This window comes from Pygocentrus nattereri, chromosome 23, assembly GCF_015220715.1.
Source record: "Pygocentrus nattereri isolate fPygNat1 chromosome 23, fPygNat1.pri, whole genome shotgun sequence".
NCBI classification, from domain to species: Eukaryota; Metazoa; Chordata; class Actinopteri; order Characiformes; family Serrasalmidae; genus Pygocentrus; species Pygocentrus nattereri.
In genome coordinates this window covers 9757959-9772044 of record NC_051233.1, presented here as the reverse complement: position 1 = coordinate 9772044, position 14086 = coordinate 9757959, and the positions used below count along the sequence as shown (strand labels likewise).

General features: G+C 39.5%; 1 protein-coding gene across 1 annotated transcript in view; it reads right to left on the bottom strand.

Moving 5' to 3' along the window:
* Positions 1-14086, bottom strand: part of pigl (phosphatidylinositol glycan anchor biosynthesis, class L) — a 50477-nt gene that overhangs the window by 7372 nt on the left and 29019 nt on the right. Inside the window, exons 4-6 of the mRNA XM_017714857.2 lie at positions 9619-9686; positions 3099-3130; positions 412-545 (exon numbers count right to left, since the gene is read on the bottom strand). Of these exons, the coding sequence (XP_017570346.1) occupies positions 412-545; positions 3099-3130; positions 9619-9686 (234 nt within the window). The remainder of the gene's footprint in view (positions 1-411; positions 546-3098; positions 3131-9618; positions 9687-14086) is intronic.

Here is a 14086-nt window from a genome sequence, read left to right as displayed (position 1 = left end):
CAGAACAGAGCTTAATTACATTTAGTAGTAACAAAAAGCAGCCTGTTTAATTCTAATGTATAAAGAGAGGCCATGTGAAAAGAAATTAGGACTGTTTTTGGTACATAAAACTACATAAATGTCACAAGTGGACATCAAGGGAAAAATGTAGGATATGGTCCTTATAAACAGAACACTAATTCACACATTTAATGCTTTAAAGTACAAAGGTTTACATAGAATTTCATAATGTATATATTAGTTTGACAGTACTTACTGCATAACTGATAGTAGCTTTAAAATTCAATGCGCAGTTTGGAGCTATGCTGGCTATAAGAAATACAGTCTGAACATGTTTGCCCCCCCAACACAGTAGTCAGGTCCCTTTTAGCAAGGCATTAGACAAACTATTTAAAAGCTTGCTTTACTAACCTTGGCCCTCTTGTATTCCTCTCGGCCTATGACACAGCAGAACGAAGACGGTAATAACCAGCTGATTGGCAGCTCTAAGATGGAGAGGTACTTTCTTAAGATGCTGATGGTGTGAAGACTGAGGACACGGCAACCTGTGAGGTAGACAGATAAACAGATGGAGATCAGCGTGAGATACCTGTATGAATGGGAAACGTTATATAATTCTGTAAAACAGCCTCAGGATAAGCTGATATATTGTTCAGCAGACAGCGTGGGTCACCAAGAGTAGTGCAAGCACAGGGTTTGAGGTCAGACTATTACATAAGTCAAGCATTTGGCACGGTCAACAGGAAAGAGCAAGATTACCCTTGAACTGACCTGCCCACCGTGAGAGAACGAAAGAGATAGAGGGAAATTGAAGATCTGATAAAAGAAGCCTGTTTTTAGTGCTGGTTCTTTCCAACAAGGGACTCAATGCCCACATTCCCAGTCATTGAGCACTAGAGGTGTAAATCTCTCACAATCTGATGAGGATTTTTTAGGAAACAGCCCAGTGTATCATGTGAGTCTGAAATTTCAACACGACTCAATTTAATTCAGCTATTTTGGTGTAAGTTTGAAGTATTGAAAAAATACACTAAGGGCACAAGGGATGTAATGATACACCGTAATGATACAAACACTTTCAGGTTCAATATGACTTTATTCTAAGGTTCAGATGTGATTTTGCAGATGCATGAAGATGCCTAGTTTTGACAGTGGTTTTCACAGAAGATGGTAAATGAAAGATGCTTGGAAGGCACCAAGGTAGTAGTGGGCACTGTGGCCAAAAATGTACATCATAGTATAAATACAATTTCTGATGGTTTGAGTGTGCATCATGGGGTGTGTGTACATACATGCAGTGGGATTCAAATGTCAAAGTAAAAATGCTTCTATTTTCTAATTTAATGCAAATTTAAGTTTGTCATTACAAATTATGCTATCAGCATAATAATACGAGTAAAGAGTAGAATCTCTGAAACACTGCCATTAATTTCAGAATTTCAGAGTATTTGGGGGTAAGGAGGTATGTCCCCCTTTGGCTTTAATGATAGTATGTACTCAAACTCTACAGGTTCAATTAGAGGCCTCTGAAGAACAGATCAGATCCACCTGAACATCAGCTTCAATAGAAAGAACAACATTAAAAACAATCTTACTTTTTTTAAACATGATCAGTTCCACAAATCTGCTTAAATTAAACTAGATGAAATTAAACAGTGCTGAATTTTGAATATTTCTTTTTCATTTTACTTCAAAACTTTGTAATTTCCAGATTTAAATAAAAATTCCCAAAAGTGGGCTTAGACAAATGCCTTTTTTTGCCATGTGAAATCAAAGCTAAAGTTGGCTTCTTATTTGTCAGCTTTTTGTCTTGATTTTCCATACCACCTTCTATGGACTTCAATGTAACTGCTGCAACTTTTAAGGTGGAACGGGGAATTCCAATAAGAAGCCAACCTCAGCTTTGTCGAATTACTTGCGTGCATCCCATACCATACGCTCATGCCTCTGACCTAGAATTTGGAAAATATTACAGTCATTCACCTTATCAGTACTAGTTGGTTCATGGCTTGTTGTGGACTGTGGAGTTGTCTGGTGCAGCTGAACAAGTTAGGCAGCTTCTCAGTTGGTATGAGAAAGAGCAAATACACAGCAATAACCCCAAAATACCAGCCATACATTTATGTCTGCTGCCTTGAAACAAAGTGGACTACTTCAGATGAAACGGACAAGATGGGGGGGGGGGTTAATTGAGGGTCTGTTGTGTTTTCATTTTCACTTGAAATTTGACTGAAACATCCATCAGTCACCTAAATAGGATAACATTAGCATAGTTTGCACTGTTTATACAGAATAATATACCAAATTTATTATTTTTCTTCTTTTTACATTAAAAAAAAACAAGTATTTTATTTTGGTTCCTCCCCCAGTCCAAAGACATGCAGTCAGGTTGATTGGACAAGCTAAATTGCCCCTAGGTGTGAGTGACTGTCTGTCTGCTCTGTGATGGACTGGCGACCTGTCCAGGGTGTATCTTGCCTTCTGCCCGAAGACTGCTCGGATAGGCTCCAGGCCCCCCCGCGCGACCCTGATGGAGAAGCGGCTTGGATGGATGGATGGATGGATTTTATTTCGGACAAAAAGAGCATATACATTCCATCAAGTTGCACTGATGCATTTTTACTTTTCTGAGATCCATCAGAGCAATGTTTCCCAACACTGGTCCTCTTACATCCACTGTCCTGCAGATTTAAGAGATTTCCCTGCTTTAACACACCTTCCCTGACACAGTATGGACTTCTTAATGAGCTGATGAGTTAGATTAGGTGTTTAGAAACCGCTAAAATGTGTAGAGCAGTGGGGTCTCCACAACCATAATTATGAACCACGGCCTCTGAGAGGTTTAAGAAGCCTTTCTTAAGCAGAACTTAGAATGACTCAGTGCTGCCCCCTTAGTGTTCTGCATAATTACCGACATAATTACCGTATTGCTTTTCTCTCACTTCAGGACAAAGTGGTCAGAATGAATGCAAACGACAGGTGGCGCCATTTACCAAGAAAATGTTAGAAAAGTTTGGCTCTCTGTGCACATCTATGCACAGCTCAGTCAAACTTTGACAGAAATATGTAATCAGTGCAAACTCGGATGGAAAACCTACCTTCTGGTATTCTGCCGACAGAGGCCAGATGCCTGGGGACGAATGAAAAAAGCCAGGGTTAGCTGAAAGATTGAAAACACTTGCTATAAAAGCTTTTAGCAATGAAACAAGACCACTTGTGATGAACATGCTATAGCAGAATTGACATTTTTTACAGTGTACTTCATAAAAGATCATATTAATACACTTTAAACAACTAAAAAAGTTCTATATAGAACTCTAGAGTTCACTCCTCTATAAAAAAGTCAAATTTAGTAATTAAACTGTTCTCATCTATAATGATTCTCTATAAGATTATATAGTTGAATAGTTATTCATTTTAAGAATGACTATTACTAGAACCCTCTTTTGTTTCTTAGGCCTAAAAATGTCCATTTTATGATATTGATAGCACCTTTTAGAGCAGACATGTCAAACTGGGTATCATCTGGGCCAAAGTGTTGCAGAGATTAGCGTTTACCCTCCTTTGTCGCTCTGAATTCAGTTCATGAAAGCCTTGCCAATTAGCTAAATTAGGTGTGTTTAATGTGGCAGTGTGCTGAAGACTGCAGTGTTTTTGCCCGCAAGGACTGGAGTCTGACACATTTGTATTAGAGGTTCTTCATATAAAGCAAGACATTGAACCTTTAAAGTGTAATGGCTACGTAATTAAATTGTTAAAATGTAAATAAACCTGTTCAGAGTGAAATGATGGTGAATGTTGTGAATTGCCCCATTTTAGAGAAACTTGCAGAATGAAAATAATTCACAGTGGTGGTGAATGCCAGATGTCTGAAAAGGTTACTCTTTCTAAAAGCTACCTCACACAACATTATTGCGTACTATAATGCCTGATACATTGTTTCACGATAGTTTTGAGATAAGATTTTGGCTAAAAATGTATTATTAAAAATCTAATTTTGGCAGAAAAGTACATGAAGGATGTTGTGAGGCAAAAGAGGCTTATTTTTTCCAGATGTACCCTGATTTTATCATAACATTACATATAAAAACTCAGAATTCATGTTTAGGTTCTCTGGTCATCTTGGGTAGTAAATAAAATGGCTATATTTGTGTTGTAGACATTGCGACTCCTGGTGCCCATCAGATAGTTTTGCATTCATTCTATCAAACTTAAAGGGGTGGCTCTTAAAGGCAGTGTTTTTTATTTAGAACCATTTCATGGTTCTTTGCATGGTGCCTTTACTAAAGAACCCTTGAAGGACCATTTTAAATGTGTACATCTGTTGTTTACAATGCAAAATAGGTGACAAATTGAAAAGGTTAGGACATTTCAGGCATGTGTTTAGACAAACTGGCTCTATGCAGAATTCCTGGTTCTGAACAAAACCACCGCCTTTTACTAAAGAACCCTCGAAGGACCATTTTTAAGTGTGCACAATGCAAAACAGGTGACATTTTTAACCATTAGGACATTTTAGGCATAACTTTAGATGAAATGGCTCTATACAGAACACATGGTTGTAAACAGAACCACTGCCTTTATTAAAGAACCCTTGAAGAACAATCTTTAAGTGTGCACATCTGTAGTTCACAATGCAAAATAGGTGACAAATTTAAAGGCTTCGGACATTTTAGGCTTATGTTCAGAAATAATGGCTCTATATAGAACTAATGGCTCTAAACGGAACCACTGTCTTTACTAAAGGACCATCTTTAAGTGTGCAGATCTGCTGTTTACAATGCAAAACAGGTGACAATTTCAAAAGGTTAGGACATTTTAGGCATATGTTTAAAAGAAATGGCTCTATACAGAACGTCTGGTTCTAAACAGAAGCACTGCCTTTACTGAAGAACCCTTGAAGGACCATTTTAGATTTGCACATCTGTTGTTTACAATGCAAAACAGGTGACAATTTCAAAAGGATAGGACATTTTTGGCATATGTTTAGATCTGGAGCCAAAAATAGGAATCCTTTCAGAGGCATGAGCTCTGTCTCCCTTCCTGACACACATACATAAATCAAGGTCTGGGCTTTTCTCAGATTAGAGGGAGTTCTAAATCCATTCCCAGTTCCTGGAAATCTCACTGGTGCCCTGGCCTGGCCCTCTCAGCGCCGCCACCTGTGCAGGCCAAAGAGCTCTGCTCAAAACTGCCAAACCCCTCTCTCCATCCGCTGTGCTCTCCAGGCTGACCAGCACTGAGGTCAAATCTGACCCACCAGATGTCGTCTTCCGTAATCGCATGCGTTTAACGCGGCATGGCAAGGGCGTCGTAGACATCGTCTGTACAGACGTTTCTTGGCGAACCACAGCAAAAAACGACTGCTATTAACTTTAATCACATCTCATTAACTGCTACAGACGTGGCAGCCCTCCTTTCATTCATCTGAAGGAAAAAACATCTTTAGCCTTCCATCTCACTCTCTCACCCTCTCGCTCTCTCACTCTCTCGCTTTCTCTCTCCCCTCATCTAACAGCGACTTTATTCCTGGCAACAGTCCAACTAGGAGAGAGGTCGGAGCAGCGGCAGCGCCTCTGCTGCTGGAACACTACGGGCTCAAGGGATACATAGTTCAAATGAAAAATGATCGATGGAAAGGGGGGAAAAGGGTCATTCACATATTCACAACAGTCACATACACACCAGGTTACACCACCACGCGTACACGCTGCCATTCAAAAGCTTGTACATAAATATCAATAATTAAACCAATAGGTCATAGATGTATGTATAGAAATTATTCTTATTTGTATATATGCAAATTTCCAAACAATAAAAAGAAGCCAGGAAGCTGTAAATAAAAATAATGATGAACTGATGTGAAATGCTCTGTTCTTAAAAAACTTGGGTCAGAATTGTTTACAGTGGTGGGGACAGGAACCAGACAACTGAAAAGGTTAACACTTCTGAAAGCTACACTGCAGAAAGTTATCACACCAAATGATTCTGAAAATGTCGCCTGAAGCCAGATACATTGTTTTACCATAGTTTTGAGATAAGATTTTGGCCTAAAACATTTATTCGTACATGCAGAAAACATATTTTTTCAGATCTACCACTATTTTACCATCATCAGCTTTACATATAACATAGACACGAGTACATCCCATGGTCCATAAAAATGACCAGTATGTATACATAGTGACCGCTGGTTCCTATCACCACCACTGTAAAGCAATCCATAACAAAAAACCTTCTGTAAAGAAATTCACTGTAAAGAAAATAGGATTTTCTTGCTGTCCCCCTAAATAAACTTGAAATATGGAATAAAACATCTAAAACACCTTCAGTGTCTAGTTTATAATATTTAAATTCACATTGTGTAAGTTATTGTTACTTTTGGACTTCACTGTGTATTCCAGTACAAAGGCCTATTTCTCAATCTTCTAACTGTGCCTGCCAAAATGGGTTCACTCTCCTCCTGATTTTAAAGTTGTGGTGTGTGTTTGTGTGTGTGTGTGTTTGTGTGTGTGTGTGTGTGTGTGTGTGTGTTTGTGTGAAGGGGGGAGAGTAATAAAGTTGAGAACACGCAGATGGCTCTATATTATCACTTCTCCACATGGCTGTAATGAGGACAGGGCTTGGATGAGACAGAGTGCTTGGCAGCCTCATCGAGCATTGCTCAATAACTAAACACGGATTTATTCAGTGTGCGATTTGTTCGGGGAGTGTCACGGGGAACCTTAGCCGATTTTTTATCTGTGTTTGTAATTCCGCAGAAGTGACCTGTGCTTTTGGCCACTGCTGCCTTATCTTAATGGACTTTACTGGTGATCTGATCTCACAACCTTGTACAGAGGGCAATACAGGGTGTGAGGATATGTTTATTTTAGGGGGGCAAAGTGCCTGTGAGGGTGTAACAATTTGCTTAAAGCAATACTTTGTAGAAAAATCTAAATTACACAATTTTCCCCTTAACTGAAAGACATTCAGTCAGCCAAATCATGTTAGTACCGGAGCTACAAGCAAAATGCATCTGACAAGTAATAGAAGCTTATCCTCACTAATTAGTAGATGACATGTATCTTATTTGCACAGAGAACGGTGTCGCTCTAAAGTCTTTAAAATGCATAATCGAGTGCTAATCGTTTGTTTTAATGTCAGCTAAAGCTACTTGCCTAGTGACATTCTATTTCACATCATATCTTTTAGCTGGAAAACAGTGAGTTAGTTATCCAATACCAAACCAGATACAGTCACGAAATGGTGTTCCATTAAATCTGAGTACAGTGTTAAATGAGCTTTAAAAATAGATAAGAACAGATCAGAAGCATAAGGTGGTGGCTCTTCACAGTGATAACGTTAGCACCCTAATGCAGTTCTCTGCTACGTTAGCACCTAGCCAGCAGTGGTGTATGAGTAGATTCCCACAGTGGGTTTAATGCTAGCTGAAACACGGACACTTAAAACTTGTAACAGCTATTCTGCTAACTTACTTAACTTTGTATGTTGCACTTTTACAATGATTCATTCAGCAAAACATCAAACATGAAGCCCGTTTCAGAATATTATTGGAGGAACCTGTTAGCCTGTTAGCTGACTGGCTAAAATAATGATTTTCCCACAGTCAAGTGCCTGATAGATGTAGTTGTAGCTGCTGGATTAGCATAACTCTCAGCTAACTAGGGATTTGTAATGTATAGTTAGGCAGACTCTAGCTAGCTAATTCTAAAAATAGCTGGCTAATGTTAGTGGCCTGCACTGGGTATCGTTACGCAAATGTTCACAGATTTGTTGACTAAAATAGTATTATTTTCACTGACTAGAACTATTAGCCATTTTGGTCGGAGTAAATCAGACTAAAATGATTCACTATATGACTAAAAACACTTCTTTGTTCAAAACGTGAAAACCTTAACATGCTACTGTTTTTAGCTTATGCTACATACTTTTGCCCATTTTCACAGAGAGAGCTGCATAATGTCAGAAACCATATTATCAAGCATGTTTGAGATTACTTGATGCAGTTTGTGGCATGTTTATGATGCAGTTCATGCTAATTGAACATATATAAGTTTCCATTATTTGTTAGCTACATTAGCCTTGTAGCTCCAGTGCAAAACTAAATAAGTAAACTGGCTGGTGGGCTACATTTGCGGTAAGGAGAAACCTGTCGACTGAACTTTTGCTTAAAAGGCTACGCACTTTAAAGAATTTTGTGTGCTTGTGACGAATTATGCAGTTTGCTGGAAAAACAACTGCAGCTGTCTGATCCAAGACTGAGGCTCACTGCAAATGTATGTGCAAATGCAGTAAAACCAGGAGATTCAAACCAGAATGCTTATATAAAAAAGGAAAGAAAAAATGTCAAGTTCTACCCCACAGGCTCGTTTTGTGGCTAAATATCCGTAGTTCAATAAGTGGTCGCAGCCCTGACTAAAACTTGTTATATTTGAGACAAAGACGTGCTGATGATGTTTCAGATGGACAGGCTTTGCTGAGGCATAATGGCCAGTAGCCTAGCAGAAGACGTGATCCAGCAACTGGAAGGTTGCAGGTTCAAATCCCTGAACTGACTGGGTGTACCTGGTTATTGTCTTTAGGCAAAGGTGCCCAATCCTGGTCCTAGAAAATTCAGATCCAACACAACTGGCAGTAATATTCAGATGTCCATGAACAACTTAATTACCTGGATCAGGTGTGCTAGATTTTGGTTGGAGCAGAATGGTAGGTCTCCAGGGCCAGGACTGAGCACCCCTGTTTTTGGGCAAGGCACCTAAACCGAAAGGCACTTAACAGAGCTGCTCTACTGGCAACGCAGTGCTGCTCCTAGACTATGCATAGTTAGGCAGCAAAACATGTTAGGCAGCATGACATAATGTTAAGTTATGTAATAAGGCTCATCCATTTCTCACATACACATTAGAGGTCTGCTGCTCAACCCAAGCCCGATGAGGAAATATATGTTTTGGGGCATGTTGAGGACTATTTTTCACATACAATGTTGGGCTCAGGCTAAAATTCACATAAATTTTCTTTGTCTCTCTCGCTCGCTTGCTAACGCTCTTGCTAACTGTTCTCCAAGGACAAAATAAATCTCACTAAAGGGGAACTGTTCAAAATTCCCAATGACTCACAAGTTATTACATCAGATAAAAAGCTCACTGTTCACATATAAAGTAAAGCTTGTGATAGCAGTTTGAGCTATGACAGCAAGAGGACCAGCACATTGTCTTTTCAGTAAACACTCTGACTGTAGATGCAGCTGCTCTGCAGCTGTGCAAGTGGGCTCAGGTTTCAAATTTAGCAGTACTGAATGGCCCTGCTTGGGTCAGGTCTCGTGTCAAAGTCACAGGTATAGGTCGGGCTTGGGCTTCAATTTCATGCATGTGCAGACTTCTAAACCAGACGCAATGTCTATGGTCACTTTGAGTAATACAGCTTATGTTTCAAAAATTAACTTCAGTATCAGAGAATGCAGAATTGCATTTGGTTTCAATAAAATGCATCTACATGCAAAATATAAGCTTTCTGCGTGCCACCATGCTGAGTACTGTCTTTAGAGATGTAATATACTTTCATATATTTTAAAAGATACAGACAAGCACTGGAAAGCTGGACTAAGTGAGTGGGTACCTGAGAGCTTTGTAAATGGCGATGTGATTGGCGTGTCCACTAACACCTCCCTCATCAAACGTCAGCACCTGTAAAGAAGTTCTAAACATTAAATATGAGGATAAAACAGGTTCCAAACATTTTCAAACCTGATGTTACTTAGCAGTGACAACAAGAAATTCATTCTACAGCAAGATAATGATCCCAAGCACATTGCTGAGATCAGAACATATTTATACATAAGTTGCTGCTGTTCTTAAGTGTAATGACTTAAGTGTAATTTCTTTGCACTTTTATCACCTCTGGTGTAAAGATGTGGTTTTTGAGTAAAATGTATTTTCTCAACAATACATGGAAGCAGACAACTGAGAATAAACTGAACTACACTTGGCATGTGAGAACTGATATTTAAGGCTTTTTGTGTCTCCATTTTATGTTCTCGTGCTTAACAATGTGTGGGTTTGGTGTGGGGGGGCTGGAAAACAAGAAACATTGGAATTAGGTATTTTTTGGCAGGTGTGGGTTTGTCAGGGAAGCAGAATTTGCTGTAACTTTGTTCTTCTTCCTTTACGCCGGGGAAACCCCGTCTATACCAGACTGTAAGATACTACTAGGCCTTCCTACTGTGCTTTCAGGACGGAGTGTGTTCTCTGGCCTGCTGCACAGGGAGAGAAAAGCAGACAGAATACCATAATTTGGTGGAAATGTCCAGGGCTGCCAAAGCAAACAGGGCGAGTGAAGTGGGCTCTGCAGACTGGAGGGACATGAGGTGGGCTTTGAATGTCTGAAATCCAAACACACACACTCAGCGTGAGCAGTGGAGCTGAGTAACGGGAGGATATGAGAACGACAAATGCACACATTCTCACATGCTCACATGGACCATGGCCAGACTTTTTTTTTTTTTTTTTTACATGGGCCAAAGAACTACCACTAGTGCTTCGCTATTATTGTACACAATCTGTATCTGTTACACATATAATGTTGGTTCGAATGTATCCTACTAACTATTCAGTTCCATTGGGGAATGGTTTGGCAAAAAAAAAAAAAAACAACATAATTTTCCACTTATCCCAGATATAGTTGATCAGCCAAGGCATGTTCTTAGTTTAGCACTGGAGCTATGAGGCCAACACGGCTAAACACTAGAAGTAAATAGTCACCCAAATCTCTACTCTATGTACATAACCAAAACATTACTCAACGTGTGTAAAATGCATCAAGGTCATCTTTAAGCTTGAGCAGACTTCTCTGTGTAGTTTAGGGCACAGTGTGACTTACTGTGGTTAATAAAAATCAACAGAACTTCACTGTGTAGCTGAACGCTGTAATCAGTTTAGACAACCCAGTGTTGTGCAGGTTTGGTTCTGGTTTAATCTGCCTAAATCAAGCAGTCCAACTCAACATAGAGTGCATACATGTCACACAGGTCACGACACATAAACAAGACACTAACTTCTACTTTAAAAAAAATATCTTTGGTCTGAAAACTAAAAATTAATAGATGATTACATGGTTAATCGTTTGTTAGTTTTATAATTCACAGCAAGCTATACTTTCTGTCCTAAACCACACCGACAAGTCTGCTCAACCTTAACAAAAACGTGGATGTGGTTTGAACAGGTTGGGAGAAGTCTTTAGGATATATTTAAGAAAAAAATATGGGTGACTATTAACTTTAGGTGTTTGTTAGCCTCATAACTCAAGTTCTAAACAAAAGAAGCAAAATGTGGACACTAAACAGGTCTTGGCTGATCAAGTACAACTGGGCTAAGTGGTTAAAACTGTGTAAATGTGATTTATTCCTTTAATGTAACATAGGACTATGGGGTTTACATGTATATTTGTAATTCCCTTAACTGTCAAAGTTTACTTTACCTCTGCTTCTTTACAAATGATTGGGATAAATAGTATAAATATCTCAAAATGAGGAAACAAAAAGCATACCTTTATGATGATGCTAATTTCAGCTGGTATTTTTAATAGTATGCTAGTGCTAAGCTAATGATGGTGTGCACAAACATTTTCTTGACATTCTAGATTAAACACTGACATCTGTAGCTTGTTTTATTTGAATCTTGTACAGACATTAATATACATTGTCGCTGTCCAACAAAAAACAAATATCTTCATAATCTTAACTTTATAGGAGAGAGCAAAATGTTCTTTACTTTCAATGTAAGTTAAGGGCAAAAGTTTTTATTTTAAGCAATTTTGGAGCATTTCTTTTGGTCCAATCATCATGAATTTTTCACACAATGTAAAGGACAATTGCTGAGCTCAAATGCTGCAGAAAAGTAAAAATCGCAAAAAATGGAGATACATGAGATTCATAGCACAGCAACAATATATTCATCATACGGAGGAGTTTTACAGTGACTCTTTCAGTAAAGAGCCCTGACATAGAACTGCTGTAGCTGCTTTCTACTTCTAACAACGAACTGATACCACTTGTATTTACAGTCGTTGTTCATCAGGACTCTCACGATGTTATTCCCAACCACCGCAAATCAAAACATGATTGGTTCACTGTCCACTGTTACTTCCTAATTATGTTAGTTAATCAGACATGTTAGGCCTTCTGTCCAGCTCCTGAAAGACTAATCAATGGGAGCACTCGCTTGGATGTATCTATCTATATAGCACACAGAAAATCTTGACCAGGCACTTTTTGTTTGCTTTTTTGAAGACTTTAACACTTTAGTTTTTAATCAAAACTTAAAAATGAAAAGAATAGTAGTATGTGCAGTACTTAAATACAAACAAGCATGATGATGCTATCAAATTAAAGTTAACTAAAGATTACAGACAAAAAATAATTTCTCTGAAGCTTAGAAGACCCTGAGGTTCCTCACTGGTTTTTATTTACATTTAATCGTTTGTGTGTATGAATCTTTCCTTTTCCTAAGGAATGCCAATACAGCCACATTTTTTGAATGCTATTAAAAACTTTGTGTACAGTGGTTTGTTGTAGTCCTACAACTGGTTCAGCAGGGCGAGTTATGCTTTGTCTAGCTATCATGCAAACACAGACATAAGCTAAATCAGCGCTATTATGACATTATCTCAGTCATTTGCTTCACATATACAGTCATTGGTGTGCTGGGGGGGGGGGGCAGAAGTGTGATGCTAGTCAACGTGGGCATCTATTAGCTGATGTAACAGAATTTGCAGTTAGTGTTCTCCTCCAAGTGTGTTGAGCTGTCCAATGATGATGAGCATTTTGAAACTCTGTGGTGGCTAGCCTCAAATGTTGACTAAATTGGGGGGAGGGGGTAAAAAAGTGGTCATCACCCCGGGTCACGAGGCCCGCAGACTGAGGTTAGGGTAATCCTAGTGATTTGAAATCTGCATGTAAAGTTATACTTTAATATCAACCTTTCCCACCAAACTGCGTCTTCGCTGAAATCAAATAGGCAGGAGAAAATAATGGCCTGCCTCGCCCGCGTTGAATAGTTTTGGGGGGATTCGCTACGGTTACGGCTACGGTTTATGCAATCATAGTCATTAAAAGCTTCTTTGGAGAGGGACCGCGGCCCAGGAGGATGGGAGGGACAGCGCTTGGCAATGGCAAGCTCGCGTGTTTATACATGCTGAGGAAAACATCAAACCGGAGCTGTTTTGCAACAGCACTCGCTCTTTCCCTGCCTGTTTGTTTGCTGTTGTTTGTTTATGCAAGTCTTCAGTGCTTGAGATTTATCGAAGACTTAATGGCCTGTGGGGGGAAAGAGGGAGAGAGAGAGAGAGAGAGAGAGAGAGAGAGAGAGAGAGAGAGAGAGAGACAGAGAGAGTGAGCATGGGGGAGGGAATGGTGAGAGAGGGGGAGAGAAAAAGAAAAAGAGAAGGAAGGAGAGAGATGGATAAAGAGAAAGAAAGAGAAAGAGAGAGAGGAAGAAAAGAAATGGTAAGAGAGGGCAAGAGAAAGAGAAGGAGGGAGCGAGAGGAAGAGAGAGGAGAAAAATGGAAAAAGAAAGAAAGAAGAGAGATGGATAGAGTGAGGGATAGAGAGAGAGAGAGATAGAGAGAAGGAGAAAGAAAACAGATGAAAAGAAAAGATGAAACATCTGGAAAGAAAAAGACAGAAAGGAGGGAGAAAGATTGAGAAATAGGGAGTTATGTAGAGAGTGAGACAGAGAGATAGAGAGAGAGAGAGAGAGAGAGAGAGAGAAAGAGAGAGTCAGTGAGAGAAAGAGAAAGTAGGAGAGAGTCAGAGAAAAAGGATGGAGGAGGTGTAAAGGGAGGTGGTGGGGGGGGTGGTTTTTTCAGATCTCGATTTGAAATTCCATTTGGGAAATTTCCTGGAACTCTTCAGTGGGTCTGATAAAAATCTCTGGGTTTAGCTGGCCAGCACTGGCCCCAGGGAGCCAGGCTTTGTCTGCAGTAACTGGGGCCAGGAGCACTGTGGGATATTAATGCTTGTGTAATTAGGGATAAATACAGAGGGTGGATGACATGTTGTACTCTGTGGATGAACCAGACCAGCTTTAAG